The sequence below is a fragment of the Monodelphis domestica genome, chromosome 6, assembly GCF_027887165.1.
Source record: "Monodelphis domestica isolate mMonDom1 chromosome 6, mMonDom1.pri, whole genome shotgun sequence".
NCBI lineage: Eukaryota > Metazoa > Chordata > Mammalia > Didelphimorphia > Didelphidae > Monodelphis > Monodelphis domestica.
The window spans coordinates 63179152-63201818 of record NC_077232.1 but is presented as its reverse complement, the minus strand read 5'-3'; the positions used below and the strand labels follow the sequence as shown (position 1 = coordinate 63201818).

The 22667-nt window shown below is 47.5% G+C and overlaps 1 protein-coding gene across 3 annotated transcripts in view; it reads right to left on the bottom strand.

Annotated features, from left to right (window-relative positions):
• Window positions 1-22667, bottom strand: part of DENND5A (DENN domain containing 5A) — a 100742-nt gene that overhangs the window by 38142 nt on the left and 39933 nt on the right. For all 3 annotated transcript variants that reach the window (XM_001379248.4, XM_007497077.3, XM_056802105.1), the window contains 3 exons: window positions 22399-22508; window positions 17851-18514; window positions 7685-7872 (listed from right to left, as the gene is read on the bottom strand). In XM_001379248.4, the coding sequence (XP_001379285.1) occupies window positions 7685-7872; window positions 17851-18514; window positions 22399-22508 (962 nt within the window). The remainder of the gene's footprint in view (window positions 1-7684; window positions 7873-17850; window positions 18515-22398; window positions 22509-22667) is intronic.

Sequence of the window (22667 nt, the reverse complement as noted above, 5' to 3'; positions counted from 1 at the left end):
GGCATCCAATGGCACAAAAAAGGTAAAAAACTCTTGTACTAAAGGTTTTTTTGAGGTCCCCCTTGGCTCTGGAATTCTATGTTCTAGTATACCTCTCAGCTTTGGCATTCTATGGGTCTAATGAGAAAAAAAAAACATTTATATCATGAATTGGGAACATTTTTAACCATTCAGTTTTTAAGTTTCCAGACAGGATTGTTTGGCTAGAGGAAAACAAAAACAAAAACAAAAAGAGGGAAAGACTGAAAGTTGATAGCTCAAAATTACAGTCACAAAGTAAGGACCATGCAAACCCCTTCTCAGAGAAACCCGGGTTGGAAAACCCCAGAAGGATTCTCCAACAACCTCCCCCTTAAAAGCAAGAAGCCCAGCAGCCTATCAGTGACTAGCCAGTTCTGCCATCCATGGCCACCGAGTCTTTGGACAATTCTTCGGCCTGTGGGGCTCAGAGGGATGCAAAGGCATGCCCCCATATGACTCAGGGGACCCCTCACACATTTTTTTCCTTAGTGCCCATTTCTTTGGCTTCAGGTGACAGCACAGAGAACAGTCAATGTTTATGAGGTTCTTAGAGTGGTCTTTATCTCAAATTGGTTTTCCCTCTAAGTGAATCAATTCCTGGAGTCTCCTCCTAAATCCCCTCTTCCCCCACATCACAGACAATGTTTTCTTCCCTTCTATTTCCCCTTTGGCTCTCCTCCTCTCCTTTAGGAGTCTCCCTTCTCATCCCTGGCCCCCTCAGACTTCCTCTCCACAGAAACCTCACCATGAGGTGAAGGGCGAAAAATCAATAAAAGCCTCATTAGAGGAAACGTTGGTTTAAAGGCCACTCCACAACCCTGGGAGCAAGAGGGTCCACGTTCTATCTGTGGGAGCTGTCATGCACACGGAATTTCAGAGTCATAGTGGAAGGGGAAGGGAATAAGCATTTATAAAGCTCCTACTATATGTCAGGCATCCAGTAAAGAGCTTTTTACAAATATTATCTCATATTGCATTTTTAACTTGTACTTCACATAAAAGAAATCCAAACCTTTTTATCTTTTATGAGGACTTTGCAAAAAAAAATTAATATCATGTTAATTAATATCATATCTCCATAATGGTCTTTGAAAAGAAATGAAATGTTTAGTCAACAATTAACCAACCAATTGTTTTGTCTGATAAAGGTCAATCAATCATTTGATTAAAAAAATACACACACACGCACTATCTCATTTGATCCTCACGGCAATCTTGCAAGGTGGGTACTATATTATACTCATTTTAAAGAGCTGAGTAGAGTTAGGTGGCTCAGTAGATAGAGAGCCTGGCCTGGAGTCAGGAGGTCCTGAGTTCAAATTAGGCCTCAATCACTTTCAGGCTGTGTGATTTCAGGCAAGTCACTTAACCCCAACTGTCCAACCCTTATTGCTCTTCTGCCTTGGAATTGATATGAAAAAGGATAAAAAATTTTTTAAAAAGACACAAAGAACTTTAAAAGACTGTCTGCCCTTTGATCCAGCCATAGCACTGCTGGGTTTGTACCCCAAAGAGATAATAAAGAAAAAGACTTGTACAAGAATATTCATAGCTGGGCTCTTTGTGATGGCAAAAAAATGGAAAATGAGGGGATGGGATGCCCTTCAATTGGGGAATGGCTGAACAAATTGTGGTATATGTTGGTGATGGAATACTATTGTGCTCAAAGGAATAATAAAGTTGAGGAATTCCATGGGAACTGGAAAGACCTCCAGGAAATGATGCAGAGTGAAAGGAGAAGAGCCAGGAAAACATTGTACACAGAGACTGATACACTGTGGTACAATCGAATGTAATGGACTTCTCTACTAGCAGCAATGCAATGACACAGGACAATTTGGAGGGACTTATGAGAAAGATGTTATCCACATCCAGAGAAAGAACTGTGGGAGCGGAAACCCAGAAGAAAAATATATGATTGACCACATAGTGTGATCGGGATGTGATTTGGGTTTTGATGTTTAAGGATCACTCTACTGCAAATATGAATAACATGGAAACATGTTTTGAACAATGATACATGTCTAACCCAGTAGGACTGCTTGGCCACTTTGGGAGGGGGGAGGGGGACAAGGATCATGAATCATGTAACCATGGAAAAATATTCTAGGTAAAAAAAATTTTTAAATTAAAAAAAAAAAAACGAATTGAGCAAACTGAACCTGATAGAGAAGTTAAATAACACAACTATTAAGTAATTGGGGCCAGATTTGAACTCGGACTTCCTGACTCCAGGTCCAGAGCTCTATCCACTTTGCCACCAGCTGGATTAAGGGTCATTGAGTATCTCTCTCATTTTTCAGATAGAAAAACTGAAGTTTGTGAGGGAAATATTCCAAAGGTTTACAAAGCATTTTGATGACAATAACCTGTGAGTTCAAGAGTATCCTCATTTCACAGAGGAGGAAACTGAGGCACAGAGCAAGGAAATCACTTGCCCCAAGTCCCTACAGATAAGTATTTATAAGAACTAGAACTCAAACTCAGGTCTTCTGACTCTCCAGATGAACATTCCTTCTAACACACTGTGCTGCCTTCCAGAAGAGGCCCTCCATGAATTCCAAGCGGCATTTTTATTATTACCCTCTCCAAGTTTCCTCCCTGTCTTTGTAAGCCTAATGCTGAGGGACAGACACACTGATCTTTGCCGGGTTTGAGGGCACTTGCTTAGAGCCCCAACATGAGGGTTCCTGGCACAAGAAGGCGGAAAAGCTAACCTAGAGAGTTTCGGTCCTCTCCTGGATGCCCAGATGGGTCACTAAACACACCAACTCCCAAGCCTTGGAAATAGCAGGTCTTATGACAAGGAGCAATACCACTCATGGCCAGGAGCCCTTCAAGAGCCAGCCAGCCTCCAGACGCAGAGGGGGAACATTGAAGCTTTAAACATGGCCCCTCAGCACAGAGCTTTACCAATGGTGCATGTCCCTTGAACCTCTCCTTGCCAAGGGACCTTTCAAGGTCTCCAATAATTCTAATGTAATGTTCCTTGAATGTGGCTTAATTGCAAGCAAGGAAGCTACAAGTGTGGATTTAAATGCTCATTTAAATGAGTTTTAGAGTTTCACCTCTGGCTTAATCAGATAGAGAGAGGAATAATTAAAGCCTGACAAAAATGACCCACCCGGAAGGACACAAAGCCACCAGCTTTCTACTTTGGGACTGGGTGGGGGGAAGGTGGAAATCACAGAAGGCTCAAAGAGCCCATTTCTCCAAAAGGAAACACGCAAGGCAGCTAAAAATAGAGTGTATTCACTCAATGATGGCGGGTTGGCTTCTCCCCTGCTGCTCCGAGCCAAATATAGAAGGACAACTTGAAAGAATTTCATAAACTACAAACACTGGCTACACACATTGCTGATGCCCTTGGACACAAGCAGACGGAGTGGAGAGAAAGATCCAAAGACCTGATCTATAAAGGCAGGATCACAGGCCAGAGACTCAACCAACCAGTCATGGGGATGCAAGCAAGAGGGATCTTGAGGAGGGAGGCAATGCTTGAAGTGTGATGGGGAAGGGCGAGGGAAGAGGGAAGAATAAATGGCGGGCGGAGGGATAGGAGAAGACAAAGATCACCATTCAGTAGGTTACTGAGGAGAAAAGGGGGAAGGGAGGACAGAAATGGAGAATCAAAGCATCACTATTCTGCGTGTCATTGAGAAGAAAAGGAGATGGACGGAGGGGGAAAGGGAGGAGGGGGAACAGACAGGGATTCGGAGGACAGAGAGAAGATCATTATTCTGCAGGTTACTCAGGGAGAATAAAGGAGGAGGAAGGAACAGAAGCAAAAGGCAGAGTGGAGGGAGGGAGGAAGAGGAAGGGCAGAGAGGAGGAAGAGGGGAGAAGGAGAATTCTGAAATTTTTGAATAAGGAAGAAGTTCAGAGAAGAGGACCTGAGGAGAAATAGGCCAGGGAGGGGAGGAGAGAGTCAAGAGGCAGAGAGAGACAGAAAAGGGATGGAGAGGTTGCCAAGGGAAAGCAGGATCACGCTTTAGCAGGTAAATCCAACTTTGTCAAGGTAAAACTCCTGACTCTACATCTCTCCAGAAACAATCAGGGTCTGGGGCAGCTCGTGGCTGGACCCCTCACTCCACCAAGCACTTAGTGAAGGAGCCTAGATGTATCCCTTTAGCTGAGGAAAGAGCCACCTTACCCCCACCCCCCAGCACCCCACCACCTCCAGACTCATCACTGGTGGCACAGGAGAAAAGGGTCAGCCTAAACTCTGGGAGACTGGAGGAGAGAGGACAGGAGAGGGCTCGGCCTTTCAGGGGAAGTGACCACGTGGACATCAGATCTTGCGGACAGTCTCTGGCTCTCTTCCTGCAGAAGGCCCCCGTGCCTGCTCCAAGCCCTGTACACTAACCTGCTGCCAAACCACAGCTCATCAGGAGCCGGACAGAGGCTTGGCAAGCAAAAAGTGCCTGAAACAGACATTCGAGTGGTTGTCTTAAAAAGGAAGGGAAGGGAGAGAAGGGTCCCAAAGGAAAAGAAGTGATCCCTCCCCTTCCTCCCCTGACAGTGGTCAGATTTCCTGCTTCCTCGGCTCCAATAACTACCCCCCATAGAGAACATGGGACAATGGACAGCTCACAAAAGCAGGCTGGGCTTCTGGACCCGCTGGGCTCATGAGTTTCTATCAAGGGGAACAAAGGCCTTTTGAGAAGCTCCTGGTGGCCCAGAGGGTGGCAGCCACTGATGAATTCTGATTTGGGCTGCCTATACCGCTGGACCTTCCCTTAGTCCATCTTTCTGGAGGGCTGTGCCCTCTGCACCTCCTCTGGTTCCACCCCTTGGTATCAATGCCCACTTCCCCACACACACCCTGACTCCACCACTCCAAAAGTCCTCATTGCTCAGTCATACTTCTACAAGTTGTGCCACCCTGGAGAAATCACAGCCTCTCCAGGACTCAGTTTCCTTGTTTGTGAAATAAAGGGATTGACTTGTGGACAGAAATCAGAGACCTTCAGAACTGGAAGGGACATTAACTTCTGGATTTTATGAACAAAGAAACCAAGACCCCAAAAGATACATGACTTTACCCAAAGTGGAGGAGCCAGGGTCAAACCTGTCTCTTGAGTCTATCATTCTATCCTGGGTCCCTTCTGCTTTGGACATTCTATGGTTCTATGTGTTTAAGGGAGGGAAAACAGTCTGGGGGTGTGAGGCAAAAGCCTTCCCTTAGGACAGAAAATCCTCCCTGTCCCAGCCAAGGACAAAGCTGGTACCCAGAGGGCTGGAACACGGCAGTGCAGCGTACCAGGACAGAGGAACGCAAAAGGGAGGGTCAGCACCCAAGGCAACTGGGGGAGCTGCCAGGCACCAGTGCATGTGGCCATCACATCCACATCACATGCCAGTGACGTGGAGGCTGTGCTTCCCGGAGTCACGGGAAGCCAGGCACATGCTGTACTGCCTCGGCATCTGTAGCAGGGGATGGACTGAGACCCCAAGAGCCAACCACACCTGGGCCAGATCCCACAGAGGGCCAAGCACAGATTCTAAAGCCTGGATTTCTGCCCGGGGGCCTCCAGACCCCAGAAGGCATGAGGCTGGCTGCTGGGACCTCTCCAACCTATAGAAAGGACTTGGGTTTTGTCAGTCAGAAGACCTGGGTTCTAGTCTCGCTGTGGTGCTTCCTACCATCAAGAGTCCCGCTGGTCACTTCACCTCCAATATCGCTGCTTCTCCTTATCCCTAAAAAGGGGAGATTAGGCTGGATGCTCTATCTCCAAGGTCCCTTTCAGCTCTCACATTCCAAGATTGTGCCATCGCAGACTCACTCAATTTAGGGGTTACAAGATTCTGATCAGGGGAACTAACAGGACTTATTTTACATTACTGTCCTTTCAAATAGCTAGGCTTTCTCTGGCCCTTGCTGTATGTACTTCCTGCTGCGAGGAAAAGCAAAAGCATGTGAATGAGTGCATAGGTTCTCTCTCCCTTCCCCCAAACTCTTCTGCTCCCATTCCCTTCCTCCCCTCCTCCTCTCTCCCTCTTCCTCATTTCCTCCCTCCCCGGTTCCTTTCTTCTTGTTATTCCATCCCACCTCACCCAGCAGAGACCCCTCAAGATGCAGATAAGAAAAGGGAGAAAAGAAAGGAGAAGCTTCATGGACAGACATGTTGGAGCCTAAAATTGAAGGGGAGGAAAAGAGAGCAGAGAGAGATGCATTTCTCTGCAATTAAGGCATCACAAGGTTGGGCTAATTATCAGGGATGCTCATCAAGGATGCTGACGACATCCGCCACTACCCAGATCCTCAGCCCCAGGCTGGCAGTACAATCCTAATGCTTTCCCTCTTGGCTATTCCTTTCTTCACTTTCCTTAGTTCAGGCTTCTTGCTCCAGAGCAGCACCCAGAGAATTCCCAATTGTTCCTTGTGGGGAGGGGAAAGGGCCGCCCCTAAGGCGTGGGCACAGTCATCCCATGTCAGTGCGGTCCTCATGTCCTGCACAGAAGCACAGAGGACTGGAGGAGGGCGATCCCAGCACACAGGGCATGTTTAAATGTTTCATGAATAGAAACCATTGATCATAACCACAGCTGATGTTTCTACAGCTGCCATTGTCATAGTGGTCATAGCGAGCACGTATACAGCGCTTCAAAGTTTGCAAAGCACTTTACATAACTTAGCTCGTTGCAGTTGAGCTCCACGACTCTATAGACTAAGTGCCACAGGCACGATTGTGAGCCCCCTTTTTACAGGTGAAAAAACTGAAGTGGCTTACCCAAGGGCACAGGTACTAACTCCCTAAAGCAGGATTCAAATCCAGATCCTCCAGCCTCCAAGGGCCACCCTCTATTCACTACCTGATGGTGATGATGATGACAAGAACAATAATACTTAAAGTGGACATTTATTTGGCACTTTAAGGTTTATAAAATGTCTTTATGGATCTTATCTCATTTCATCCTCACAACCAACTCCTTAGGAGATAGGAACTAGGAATACTATTTCCCCGTTTCACAAATAAAAGAAGTGAGGCTCAAATAGGTCAAGGGACCTGTTCATGGCAATCCAGACAGTAAGTGCCAGAGGTGGACTGAGCTCTAGGTCTCTCCTGATCTTCCCATGACATACTGCCTGCCTCGCAGTAGCAACAGACCAAGGTTCTCCTCTCCACCCCAGCTACAGACCCAAATTCCTAAGATGTGGCAGGGAATATAATTCGAAGGACATAAACCAGTTTCCAACCCAATCTCTAATTTTCCCTCCTGCTATTGTGTAATTAGAATTCTGTACCCCAGGACTCCCATTTCCCAGAATTCCATCTTCGTCCTCACATTGCATCCTTCCGTTTTGGAGATAAAGTTTCGGTATCCCCGCCCCCTCCTCTCTCTTCTCCCGCTATCACGGTCGGGAAAACTTCTCTGTACTCAGGTTCGTTCTATTTTCTCTACTTCAAGCGATTATTCATAAATCTTATAAAATATAATCCTTGGGAGTTGTTGGATATTCATTTTCATCTTACACTATAGAGACCAAGACAGGGGCAAGGCAGAGACTCAGAATAGGAGACAAAGCTGCCATCTCAAATCAGATGAGTCGATAGTCCTGTATCCAGAGACACAGTCGCCAGTAGGCACCTGGCCCTGGTGCTCTTCCCTCCCACCAAGGTGACCCCCATCTTCCCCAAAGCCTGAGGGCTTTTCTTACCTCCTGAGGCAACTCCAGCTTGGAGCGATCGTCCAGGCCATTGGAATGCAAGCCCATCAGGTACGGAACAGGAGCATCTAAGAAGTGCAGGAGAGAGGCGGGGAGAATGGGGACGTAGACATGTTGCCACTGGAAGGGAAACATGAGCGCCGTGATCGTCTCTGCCACAGTCATCAGCCTCTGGTAATCTGAGCCAAAACACACACACACAAACCACATCATCAAAAGAGAGGAACCTTCCTGCCCAAAGCATCCAGCCAACCCCTTCAATGAACACCCTCTTAAGATCAAAAGCAAACAATCAGAAATCCTGCCCCCACCCTAGAGATCTTCACCTCAACTTAGCACAAATTCGCTGGCCCAGTTGTGTGTGAACCAGACCTTTGAGGTGATACAGAGATGAGTAACACAGAGTCCTGGCTGGCCCTCAAAGAGCTTACAGTCTACCTGAACAGCGGATGAGGGACGCATACAGACAACAAGAACCCAAAGTGCTTGGAGAGATCCACAAAGGACCTCCAACTGGGGGAATTGGGGAAGGCTTCACAGAAGTGGTGGCCCTCAATGAAGAGGCAGGAAATTAACAGGTAGAAACAGGAGGGGAGTTGTGGGAGGCATTCCAGGTCCAGGAAATAGTGTTTGCAAAGTATGAAGGAGGAAAAAGAAGGGACAAGAACAGAGAATTTGCACTTGAGTTTGAATTAAAACATGGAGTGTATATAATGGGGAATAGAAAGGATGAAGAGATAGGCTACTGAATCCAAAGGATGGAGACTTCCCTCCTCTCCAGAGAGAGAATGGAGTGTGATGGGTACTGAATGCCATAGGTGGTGTCATAGTCACTCTAGCAACTGATTCTTTTTTCTTTCCTTTATTATGAGGGAAGAAATTATAGTGGGAAGGGATACTGAAGAAAGTGAGGAGGAGAAAAGGCAATACCTATACAAAAACTGGAATGCTTCAAAGAATCTTAGCACAAAAATAATACATCAGTTCATGAAACAGAAGAAAGAAGAAAAAAGAGGAGGAGAAGAAAAAGAGTTAAGATAATTAATCAAACATTTTAAAAATACACAGAAGAATACAAAAGGAAGTTCAGAAGAGAGTTAGACAACCAAAACAATGTGGGTACCACAATGTGACCAGCCCTTGCTGGGTGGAGGGAGGAAAAAGCCACCCTGCCTCCCACCTCTAGTCCGAGGTCCCCTGGGGGCTCCAAGGCACATATGAGCCAGGCAGGAAACCAAAGCCCCAAGAGGGCCATCTTGCTCTCAACCTCTTTGGCTTTCCCAGAGAAGGCAATTCCAAGAGAAATCATTCAAAAACAACCATGAGTATATAATGATTAAGTTTGGTCCTGGAAAAGAGCTGGCAAAATGTATTTCCTTCCCTTCCTTGCAGAGGTGGGAGGAAGGCCATGAGTGTGAAATCTTGTATGTACTACTAGACATGGTTGATATATGTTGTTTGGTTTTGTCAAATTGGTATTTTATTTTGTTTACCTTTTTAAAAAAAATTCTACCTCACACCTAGCAGATTGGCTAACATGACAGCTATGGAAAGTAGCAAATGCTGGAGGGGATGTGGCAAAGTAGGGACATTAATTCATTGCTGGTGGAGTTGTGAATTGATCCAACCATTCTGGAGGTCATTTTGGAACTATGCCCAAAGGGCACTAAAATACTGTCTGCCCTTTGATCTAGCCATAGCACTGCTGGGTTTGTACCCCAAAGAGATAATAAGGAAAAAGACATGTACAAGAATACTCATAGCTCCGCTCTTTGTGGTGGCAAACAATTGGGGAATGGCTGAAGATATTGTGGTATATGTTGGTGATGGAATACTATTGTGCTCAAAGGAATAATGAATTGCAGGAATTCCATGTGAACTGGAACAACCTCCAGGAAGTGATGCAGAGTGAGAGGAGCAGAACCAGGAGAACATCATACACAGAGACTGATACACTGTGGTACAATAGAATGTAATGGACTTCTCCATTAGTGGAAATGCAGTGATCCTGAACAACTTGGAGGAATCTACAAGAAAGAACACTATCCACATTCAGAGGAAATACTGTGGGAGTAAAAACATGGAAGAAAATCAACTGCTTGACTATATGGGTCGAGGGGCATATGACTGGGGATGTAGACTCTGAATGAACATCCTAGTGTAAACAACAACATGGAAATAGGTTCTGATCAAGGACACAAATAATACCCAATGAAATTGCGTGTCGGCTGCGGGAAGGGTGGGTGAAGGGGAGGGAGGGAAATAATGTGATTATTGTAACCAAGGAATAATGTTCTAAATTGACTAAATACACTAATTCAAATGGAAAAAAATTCTGTCACAAAAGCTGGTTTTCTGGTGGTAAAGATAGAAGTTTACATTCAGAAATGAAGGTGATAGGAAAACAAAATCTAAGAGGACACTTAAGTGGCTCAATGGATAGAGAGCCAGGCCCAAAGATGCGAGATCCTGGGTTCAAATCTGTATGACCCTGGGAAAGTCACTTGACCCCCACTGCCTAGCCCTTACCACTCTTCTGCCTTGGAACCAATACACAGTATTGATTTCAACACAAAAGGTAAGGGTTTACAAAAAAAAATTAAATTAAAAAAAATAAAATATAGCAATATGAAGTTTTATCAAGTGATTCATCACCCACCACATGGTGATTTCAGGTGATGCTTCAGGTGAGACTACTTCCCTGACCTAAGCCAGCAGAATCCATTCTATGCAAAACAGCTTCCATAAGAAAAAGGTTCTGGGAATCAAGAGACAACAAACTCTACTACCAGTTCCAAAGGAGCCTGAATAATGTACACTGCTGGCAGCAGAGAACCACTGAAGATTCACCAGTAACAGAAAACTGGCAATGTTCCCAAATAAAACTGCTGGGCTAGAAATAAAAGCTGGTCACAGTCATCAAAGGCCTGATAGGGCTATGCTGGGGTATGAACGATAGTTAAAATCATCTTTCATTTTGGCCAGAAAGATCAAATTCAGTCAAGAGGATTCTTTTAGGCCAGATTCCTCCCTCCCTTGTCTCCTTACAGAAACCAAAGCTACATCTGTGTCAGACCTAACGCCTGGGTTCCCTCTTGTCCCCTTGGAGAAGGCACGCCAATTAATAGTTATCTCAAAAATCTGAGTCATCTGAGGAATTTTCTTTTTTTGACTCTAAGACTGAGATGAATCAAAGAGAATTTTAAAAACGTGGGAGAGTGAATGGGGGTGGAAGAGTTCCTTCAATTGACATTTTACAGCCAAATGCACAGTCATACTACACCCCAGCACTGGTTCACAAACGTGTATTTAGGAAAAATCTCTGGCTAAAAAATTCCCCCCTCCTGGCAGGCGTGCAGACCCAGGCATGCATTGTGCAAAATGCCAACCATCCATGTGGGGTGCAGCACCACACAAGACAGAAGGCACCAGAGAGATCTTCAGTCACTATCCTAACTAGAAAGAACACCAGGATTGAAGGCAGAAAGATCTTTTTTGTGACATGAGCTGCATGAACCTGAGCAAACACCTACTGCCAATCCATGTCTCAGTTTCCCCAACTGCCAAAAAAGGGATAATAACACTAGTATCTCCCTTCCTCCCCTAGGAGATGCTTTTTAAACTTTCGAGCCCTGTAGAAATGGGCAGGATGAGGAATTCAAATAATGTTTCTGGGTTTTCTCCTCAGCCTAGAAAGGGCTGACATGACTAATAAGTCTAGCTGCTGCTGAAGAAAGCATCCCATGTTTAACCAGCTGAGACGTTCTCATCCGAGGCTGAGGATGACTCTGCCCTTCTTTCTTGCCCGGGGTTTACAAGGCAGTCTTTGGCTGGTAATGGGAACTGGATGTGGGGGCTGGAGAGGGGAGTTCAAAAAACAAGCACCTCACCAAGAGAACCGAAGACTGGCCAGCAACCCCAAAGAGGGGATTTCTCAGCTCTGGAAATCAAGAGCCTGTTTTCACACAGCTCAGAAAACCAGGTCTGAATTTTGTCCCGTCCCCCTAAAGGGCTCTGGAGCTCAGGCTGTGGCTTCTGTTGGCCAAGAAAAGTGTTTCCCTCAGGTAAAAAAAATACAGCACTGAAGCACTTCCTCTGTCCAATTTTTGGAATCATGGCACTGGTGGACGTAAGGAAATGATAGACAGAAGTCTTGGAATACAAGAAGTTACAGAAGGGGTCAAATAAGACTTCAGTCAATGATTTTGAGTGTTTGGGGTCAGCAGATGCTAGAGGACTCAATGAAGTAGGACTTTAGAGTTTGAGGTTCCCCCTCCTCAAAAAAAAACCCATAGCAACAACAATAACAAAACCATTGTTTGAAAGATGATCTAACAGGCTGCTTCACGCTTCAGCTCATCCATTCCTTCGTGGCCCGAGCTAGGTCATTCACCTGACAGTAATCCTCCCAGAGCTAACAGCATCAGCATTACGCTATCCTCAAGGGCAGGGTTGAAGAGTCCAAACTGACAAACCCAGAGCTTGCCACCTGCCTGGCTCTCAGCTCCCCACTGCAAAAAGGTGAAAACAATAAAGAGGAAGGAGCTAAAGGTTATCTGCATCCTGAGTGCCCCAGCCAATCAAAACCCAGCGCAGACACGTCAGCTCCTGGCAACGGGATGGGTTTGCCCACACGGCTCTCTTGTGATAATGAGCAATTACTTCTGACAAATGGAGGCAGAGAAACACTGGCACCTTCATAGACTGGGGGAGGGCAAGGGAAGAGCAGCATTGATTATTTGTCTTCATAATTTCCAGAGAGAGATACAAATCCAAAGGAGAGCTCTCTCCACACCCAAGCTGGACCTCCCCATTCCAGAACCTACACGTTGCCTGAGTGTATATCGCCTGACCCAAGCTGGACCTAGAATCCCCACTCCAGAACTTTCATGTTGCCTGAGCATATATCGCCTGAACCAAGCTGGACCTAGAATCCCCACTCCAGAACTTTCATGTTGCCTGAGCATATATCGCCTGAACCAAGCTAGACCTCCTCATTCCAGAACCTTCACGATGCCTGAGTGTATATCGCCTGACCCAAGCTGGACCTAGAATCCCCACTCCAGAACTTTCATGTTGCCTGAGCATATATCGCCTGAACCAAGCTGGACCTCCCCATTCCAGAACCTTCACGATGCCTGAGTGTATATCGCCTGACCCAAGCTGGACCTAGAATCCCCACTCCAGAACTTTCATGTTGCCTGAGCATATATCACCTGACCCAAGCTGGACCTCCCCATTCCAGAACCTTCATGTTGCCTGAGTGTATATCGCCTGACCCAAGCTAGACCTCCCCATTCCAGAACCTTCACGATGCCTGAGTGTATATCGCCTGACCCAAGCTGGACCTAGAATCCCCACTCCAGAACTTTCATGTTGCCTGAGCATATATCGCCTGACCCAAGCTGGACCTAGAATCCCCACTCCAGAACTTTCATGTTGCCTGAGCATATATCACCTGACCCAAGCTGGACCTCCCCATTCCAGAACCTTCACATTGCCTGAGTGTATATCGCCAAGCTGGACCTAAAATCCCCACTCCAGAACTTTCATGTTGCCTGAGCATATATCGCCTGACCCAAGCTGGACCTCCCCATTCCAGAACCTTCACATTGCCTGAGTGTATATCGCCTGACCCAAGCTAGACCTCCCCACTCCAGAACTTTCATGTTGTCTGAGCATATATCACCTGACCCAAGCTGGACCTCCCCATTCCAGAACCTTCACATTGCCTGAGTGTATATCGCCAAGCTGGACCTAAAATCCCCACTCCAGAACTTTCATGTTGCCTGAGCATATATCGCCTGACCCAAGCTGGACCTCCCCATTCCAGAACCTTCACATTGCCTGAGTGTATATCGCCTGACCCAAGCTGGACCTAAAATCCCCACTCCAGAACTTTCATGTTGCCTGAGCATATATCGCCTGACCCAAGCTGGACCTCCCCATTCCAGAACCTTCACATTGCCTGAGTGTATATCGCCTGACCCAAGCTAGACCTCCCCACTCCAGAACTTTCATGTTGTCTGAGCATATATCACCTGACCCAAGCTGGACCTCCCCATTCCAGAACCTTCACATTGCCTGAGTGTATATCGCCTGACCCAAGCTGGACCTAGAATCCCCACTCCAGAACTTTCATGTTGCCTGAGCATATATCGCCTGAACCAAGCTGGACCTCCCCATTCCAGAACCTTCATGTTGCCTGAGTGTATATCGCCTGACCCAAGCTAGACCTCCCCATTCCAGAACCTTCACAATGCCTGAGTGTATATCGCCTGACCCAAGCTAGACCTCCCCACTCCAGAACTTTCATGTTGCCTGAGCATATATCACCTGACCCAAGCTGGACCTCCCCATTCCAGAACCTTCACATTGCTTGAGTGTATATCGCCTGACCCAAGCTGGACCTAGAATCCCCACTCCAGAACTTTCATGTTGCCTGAGCATATATCGCCTGACCCAAGCTGGACCTCCCCATTCCAGAACCTTCATGTTGCCTGAGTGTATATCGCCTGACCCAAGCTGGACCTAGAATCCCCACTCCAGAACTTTCATGTTGCCTGAGCATATATCACCTGACCCAAGCTGGACCTCCCCATTCCAGAACCTTCACGTTGCCTGAGTGTATATCGCCTGACCCAAGCTAGACCTCCCCACTCCAGAACTTTCATGTTGCCTGAGCATATATCACCTGACCCAAGCTGGACCTCCCCATTCCAGAACCTTCACATTGCCTGAGTGTATATCGCCTGACCCAAGCTGGACCTAGAATCCCCACTCCAGAACTTTCATGTTGCCTGAGCATATATCGCCTGACCCAAGCTGGACCTCCCCATTCCAGAACCTTCATGTTGCCTGAGTGTATATCGCCTGACCCAAGCTAGACCTCCCCATTCCAGAATCTTCACGATGCCTGAGTGTATATCGCCTGACCCAAGCTGGACCTAGAATCCCCACTCCAGAACTTTAATGTTGCCTGAGCATATATCGCCTGACCCAAGCTGGACCTAGAATCCCCACTCCAGAACTTTCATGTTGCCTGAGCATATATCGCCTGAACCAAGCTGGACCTCCCCATTCCAGAACCTTCACGTTGCCTGAGTGTATATCGCCTGACCCAAGCTAGACCTCCCCACTCCAGAACTTTCATGTTGCCTGAGTATATATATCGCCTGACCCAAGCTGGACCTTGAACCCCCACTCCAGAACCTTCACGTTGCCTGAGCGTATATCACCTGACCCATGCATGCCCATGGGAACCACACAGTGACTCCATGCTTTGAAAGACCTGTCACTTCAATGCAGTAAGCACTCCCTGTCTCCACTAACATGCATCACAGCCTTCCTGTCCAGGGGCTCCAGGAATAACCAGGTATTAAGAAAGTCAGTGCACAGAAGACCTGAGTTCAAATCCTGCCTTGAACACATCAGAACTGTGACAAGTAACCTCTCTCAGCCTCAGTTCCCTCATCCTTAAAATGGGGATGATAATAATAGCCTCTCTTTCACATGGTTGTTGTGAGAACCTATGGGTAGAAAGTTCCCTGCAAGCTGTCATGGTGAATACTATTGCCATCTCCTAGAGGCCAGCACTCTGGTAATGAGCCTCTCCACCCCCAAAAACACACACATGCACAGCTCACCACCTGGCTTGAACACAAAGGCATCTCTAACTTGGCAGGTCCACAAGAAGTCTCGGGGGACATGATGCACACAGTAAATTACACATGCCTTATAAACAAAAGGAAAGATAGAGAGGCGCAATGGATAGAGAGCTGGCCTTGGAGCCAAGTTCAAATCCTGCCACTGACACCTACCAGCTGTGTGAGCCGGGATCAGTCATTTAATTTCTTGATCCCCCCCACAGCTCTGCTACAGAACTGTTACAACGATGATGTGTGCTGATTAAAGGAAATTCCGCACAGCTCCAGGTCCTGTCCCTGGCATAAACACAGAAAACACCCACCGCCTACCAAAACCATCCTCAATGGAGCAGGCTGGATCTTCCCAACCAACAAAGCACAGTTAAAGAGCAAAGATGGAGGCTTAGGAGGCCTGGACATTAGGCTCGACTCTGCTGCCCCAGCTGAATCAAAGAGGCCCTAGAAAAGAGACGGGGCTAACCAGCAGCTCCTCCCCAATGTTCCCCTGCTTTGCCTCCCCTACCAACACTTCCAAAAGCAGCTCCCCAAGCCTGGAGGGTGCTCTGTCATCTCTACCTGTGGAAAGGTTTCTTTTCCTTTAAGGAATTTTAAATTTTAAAATTTTAATTTTAAAATTTTAAATTTTTAAGCTCACTTTTACAGCTCACAATTTTAAAAGCTCACATTTACAGCGTATTTAAAACTTTTCAAGTCATTTTTTAGTTATTTCATTTGATTCTCACGATAACTCTGTAAGGTACTGTTATCACCATTTTCTAGATGAGGAAACTGGAGCTGGGAAAAGTTATATGACTTGGCCAGGATCATACAGCTAGGAAATATTTGGGATAGGATTTGAATATTACCTAGTTGCCCAAATCAAGTGCTGCTACTTTCTCCAAGAAGCCTTTCCTGATTTCTCCTTGCTGAAGGTGAATTCTTCTCCCTTATGTGCTCTTATCTTAGAGCATTCTGTCTGCCTCATCAGACTTTCCCTCATAAGAATCACTCCTTTTACACAATGGTTAACAAAAAAGGACTCATCCTCCTCCCACTGGACTACAACCTCCTCTTTTCAAGAAGAAAACTAAGGATTATCCTTAACTAGCCTTCCAGGCTCACCCCTACCCACCCATATCCAATCTATCTCTAAGGCTTGTTGATTGTACCTTCATAACATCTCCCGTGTGTCCTCCCCCTACCCACCTTCTGTCCTCTGACACAGCCACCACGCTGGGGCAGCCCCTCTCATGTCTAGAATACTGCAGTCACCGTCTGCTTGGTCTCCCTGCCACAAGTTTCTCCTCATTCCAGTCCACCCTCCACTTTGCAATTAATTTGATCTCCTAAAGCATAAGTGGGACCACATCACCCCAGCCACCCCTCCTGCCTTATTCAATAAACTCCATAGGCTCTCTATCACCTCCCTCCCAGACCAAATCTAAAAACTCTCTGGGAAAGACCTCAGAGACCATCTTGGCTAATTTCCCCTTGAAACTGAAGGTCAGTGGGGGAAGCCTTTGGTCAACAGTCACCCAGTTAGCAGTGCTGTAACGGAAGCTTGACCATAAGTCCTTGAGCCCAAGTCCAGGGCTCTTTCACCCTACCATTGATCTTCTGTTCATCTACTAGCTGTCTGGTTGGCTAAATCTGAGTTCAGTTCCCTTTTTCTTCTTTTTCACTTTCACCTAAAAGATAAGTTTATCTTCCATCATGTTCCGCTAAATATGTGAAGTCATATTCTGTGGCTCTACTCCACTCTACATAAAAATGGTAGCCAATGCTGGCCCTTTAAGCTCAAGCGAGAGCATCTCTTCACCCAGGATGGGATGAAGGCACAATCCAATCCAAGAGCCTTTGACTACTGTCATCCCCAGATCATCCTTTCAGTCATTAGTTCAGAGACTGAGAGGCTGAGAGACAGGGCTCTTCTCCTGGATCAGTGCATCTACTGTACAGACACAGCCAAGAAGACTCCCTTCTCTTCACAAGATGGCAGCCACTGCCACCACCTTCTACCTGGAAAGAAGGCTAGGGTTTGCTCCTATTGGCAAGAACCCTGGCCATTATTGTCCGCAATCACCACCTCCAGGGATTGCAGAAACATGTGGGAGTCATACCCTGTGGCTCTACTCCACTCTTCCCTTTCAGCTCAAGCCAGAGCATCTCTTCACCCAGGATGGGATGAAGGCACAACCCAATCCAAGAGACTTTGACTACTGCCATCCCCAGATCATCCTTTCAGTCATTAGTTCAGAGACTGAGAGGCTGAGAGACAGGGCTCTTCTCCTGGATCAGTGCATCTACTGTACAGACTCAGCCAAGAAGAGTCCCTTCTCTTCACAAGATGGCAGCCACTGCCACCACCTTCTACCTGGAAAGAAGGCTAGGGTTTGCTCCCATTGGCAAGAACCTTGGCCATTATTGTCCGCAATCACCACCTCCAGGGATTGCAGAAACCACCTGATGGAAAGAAGAGAGGGGATTGGATACAGAGAAGTCCTGACTTACGCTGGGAGTAGAGCAGGATTTGAAACTCCAACAGGGCACAAGTGAAAAGCTGGAGAACATTCTCCACCCCGAGCAATTCAAAGACCTCCCTGACGGGGAAGTCAAAAAGTGGCAGCTCGCTGGTGCTTGGTCTCTGGCAGATGATGGGTCCATAGACCCCTGAGAACTTCAGGGACCTGCCTGGGGGAGGAAGGGGCACCTCATAGAGAATGTTATAGATGTAGCTCTCGAGGGGCAGCGGCGGGGGCTGGGGTGATGTGACGGCCTGGTGAAGCTGCTCCAGGGCCCGCCTGCATGCCTTCATGAAGGACATGGGCGCGATGAGGCAGATGCACTTGGAGACATAGAGTGTGTCGCGGCTGATGTCGTAGGAGTTGAAGCGCTGGAGCTTGGAGCCGGGGGCACTGTCACAGCAGTCTTGGGGCCTGCCGCTGCCCTCTCTGCCATTGGGAGACGGCACGTGCAGCACGTCACACTCCACGTTGTGCATGTGGTACAGGGTCTGCATGGCGCTGCAGATCTGCTTGCTGGTCACCTCCTCGTAAAAGGTGAGAGCAAAGCCAAATGTCCGGGAGCCGTCCTCACGGGTGATGATAAAAGCGTGAAACTGGGGGCTCCTGGGGTCAGCCTGCGTCTTGAATGCCAGCCCTTTGGGCATGCACAACTGCAAAAGAGAGGACACAAGTGAGCGGAGAAAGACGCCCCCCCTGCCAATCTTGGCGCCCCCTTTACCCGATGCCAGCAGCACCACCCTACAAACAACTGCTGTTGCCTACTTTTACCATGCCCCACGCACCAGGGAGAAGAAGGGAGTAGAGGGAGGGAGGGAGGAAAAGAGGAAGGGAGGAAGGGAGGGAGGGAGGGAGGGAGGGAGGGAGGGAGGGAGGGAGGGAAAGAGGAAAGGAGGGAGGGAGGGAGGGAGGGAAGGAGGGAGGGAGGGAAAGAGGGAGGGAGGGAGGGAGGGAAAGAGGAAGGGAGGGAGGGAGGGAGGGAGGGAAAGAGGAAGGGAGGGAGGGAGGGAAATAGAAGGGAGGGAGGGAGGAAAAGAGGGCGGGAGGGAGGGAGGGAGGAAGGGAAGAAAAGAGGGAGGGAGGGAGGGAGGGAGGAAGGGAAGAAAAGAGGGAGGGAGGGAGGGAAGAAAAGAGGGAGGGAGGGAGGGAGGGAGGGAGGAAGGGAGGGAGGGAGGAAGGGAGGAAGGGAGGGAGGGAGGGAGGGAGAAAGGGAGGAAGGAAGGGAGAGAGGAAGGGAGGAGGTAGGGAAGGGAGGGCCAGGAAAATAATATATACAATATAATATACAAAAAATAATATATACAATGACTACAACAAAGTAAATGCCAAGAACAATCACATAAAACAAGCAAAACAATGATAATGAATAAGCTTGACCCTCCTGGCTCCTCTGCAGAGGTGGGTTCATGGGTATGGAACATGGGTATGGAACATAGAAAACCATTGATAAAGTTTAATAACCTTTTTCTCATTCTCTATATTTCTTTTTTTAACTGACAACAATATTTAACATTTATAGTGTTTGGCATCTAATAGGGAAGGGGATAAGACTTTTTTTTTTAAACCCTTATCTTCCATCTTATTAGAATCACTACTATGTATTGGTACCAAGGCAGAAATGTAGTAAGGGCTAGCCAGTGGGGGTTAAGTGACTTGCCCAGGGTCACACAGCTAGGAAGTGTCTGAGAGGAGATTTAAACCTAGGACCTCCCATCTCTAGGCTGGCTCTCAATTAACTGAGCCACCCAGCAGTCCCCAGAACAGTAACCACAGTAATATTAACATTTATATAGTGCTGCTCATTATTTCTTTTTTTTTAATATTTTCTTGGTTTTAGGGGATGGCTATGTCTTGGGGGGAATAGGAAGAACCCAAGGGGAAATCTAGGATGTTGTAAATATAAAACAATAAAAATCACTTTCGTCAAAAGAAATATGAGGAAGGAAGCTCACTTTAGGCTGAGAAGATCGAGGAAGGCTTCACAGATAAAGCAGCATTTAAGTTCTATGCATGTGTGCACACACATATGGATAAAACATATGATGTCTGTGTGTGTGTGTTGAACAAAGAGCAGAGATGAGCCTATCCCCAGCTATGTGGCCCTTGGATGACTGCTCACCCTAAGTGTCTGCAGAGAATTAGAAAAATTTCCCTACTAGGGAGTTCCCTGGCCAGTAATCCGTATGCATCAAGTCTTTTCATTTTTTCCAGGTCTCCCTCCCTCTAATCCATACAGCCTGGGCAGAGCGATGGCCCTTGGGGTGTCACTAGCAAGCGAATACTCTATCAAGGTCCACAGGGAGCCGGCTCCACGGCCTGAGGCATCTTTTATGATGTCATCTTTCAAACCGATGCTGCTTAAAAAACAACAACAAAAACCCTGAGAAGCCGCGGGGGCTGCCCCTTCCCACGTAAACCCAAAGCTCTAGGATCTGGGAACCCAAACCTCAAAGCGTGCACCAGGCAGAATGTCTGCAATCATTCCCTGTGGCCTCCGGGACTGTGTCCCGATCCTCGGCCACACGCTGATACCACACACCCTGGGCATCTCCATCAGCCCAGGCTCCCTTTCCTTAAGCACATCCGCCTTCGGTGGGGTTTGCCTCCTCTCCTCTTAGGCTTCCCCGTCTTTGTCTGCCAACAGCAGCCTGTAAATTCCCCTAAGTGGGCAGGAATGAGAACACCTGTCCCCTCCCGTGGAGGGGGCCCTAAAGAAGTGGGGAGCAGCAGCAGCACCCCCTTTCCCCAAGCAGGCACTGATGGTTTGCTGCCACAAGGAGAGGGAGCCAGGAAACCCTATCTCCCCCCCTCCTCCCCGACCGGAGGCCGACAGCATATTTGTTTCCCTCACAAGCTACACAGATCACGAGGGGACGAGATGACATTCTAATACAGCCTTTGGAAGGGAGCAGTCAGGCAGACGAAGAAACAAGGGCGAGAGACAGAAAGGAGCGACAGACGAACCGCAGAGGGGCTCGGGTGCTTCTGCTGTCTGTTCCCTAATTTTTTTTTTTAATTGTCAAGTCGTTCTGTAGAGAACAAAAAAATAAAAAAGAAAACAGACCAGGCAGGAGGGAAGAGGGAAACGCTTCTCTCTCTTCTCTAAGAGGGACCTCAAGTGACTAATGAGCATCCAGGCTGGAGGGGTGACTCCTCCCCTTTTCAAGCCCACAAGATGACAATTCTGAGCCTTCCCAGGGCACAGCATGGGCTGTTCTGGAAAACAGAAGGCCCTGAAGGATGCTCTGTCTCCAGCAGCCTGAACCTGGCTGTCCGAAGCCTCTGAATCATGGAGAGATGTGGCCTTGGCACCGAGGGAGGGGCATGGAACAGGGAGTCCCAGACCTCCAGGCTGCCTCTCAGCTCTCTATCGAGGGGCAGCTTGTTGATGCTTCTAGCCTCTCTGAGCCTCGGTCTCCTTAACTGCAAAACAAGGCGTAGAATCTCCTGCACACCCTCCCCCACGGGGCTCTCTGACAAACCAGTCCTAACACACTCGAAGGGATTCTGCACGAACAACTCTTCTGCAGCATCAACGCCAAGGACTTGTGCCGAGTCACACAAGGAGAAAGGGAGACAAATAGCCAGATGATCTTAAGCCAATCTGATCCAGTTATAAAGTTATTCTAGAGAAGACTTGGGAAGGGGCATGATCCCACCTCCAACATCAGAAGAGCTCTCATTTGGAGGAGGGCTTGGATGATTTCCCGGAGAAAATTGCTGAGAAAAACAGATATAAAGCAGAAGTTTTGCACTTCAGGTCCATGAACTTTTAGGAAGTGAATTTCCATGTCATTGGTTCCTTTTGTAACCTAGATATTTTATTGTACGCACTTAAAAACATGATTCAGAGGAGAGTCTCCAGGCTTCCCAAGATGGCCCCATGGACCCAGGACACAAAAAGCAAAACCTCATTTCAGCTCAATACAGGGGGGAAATTGTATAGGTTCTCAGTTTTAGGAAGAACCCTGGCAGTCATCCAGCCCAACTTCTTCATCATTTACAGATGAGAAAACCAAGGCCCAGAGAGGGAAAATGACTTCCTCAAAGTTATGTGCAACAAGAAAAGGAGCCTCACTGAGTGGCAGGGCCAGGATGCTAATCTGGGTCCAGATCCCAAATCCAATGCTCTTCCCATTGCACTCACTGTGCGAGTGGTACAATAGGAGGATGAAAAATGAGTTCCAGTTATTAGGTAGTGAGTTCCCCATTGGCACAAGTGTTCATGAAGAAGCTAGATGGCCCCCATTTGTAGAGGATATTGTAGAATGGAGTCATCCATTGGGCTAGGTCACTAATAAAGTCTTTTAACAGTCCTACGAACCTAAGCTAGGCTTATTTTGTACTTCAGTATTTGTGTCCCCCTAGCTCCATTCTCACTAGTCTGTGAGATCTATCAGAGCAGGGATTGTGTCTTATTTTGCAAGTCCCCCAGAGCCTAGCATAGGTTACTCCTTCAGGTTACTAAAACTCCACAAAATCAGCTTTCTCTGGCCCATCATTGGAACCATCTGAGCTCTCCCCGCCAGGTACTCACCATTCCCACCGCATCTTGGTCAAAGGGATTCCATTCTACGTTCTCAGGGTATCGGGCAAGAACCTTAGATTTGAACGTGCGTCTCAGGGGCGTCTGCTCAAAATTTTCTCCTGGAAAAAAAAAGAAAAAGAAAGGACGGTGCAAATCTTGAGGAGTTCACTGGGGGCCACCAGGGACCCAATGTGTGCTGCAGAGCCAGACACAGGAAGGGAAGAAGGCAGGAGGGTTAGTGGGCCAACATCTAGCCAACAACAAAGAGCAGCAAGGTG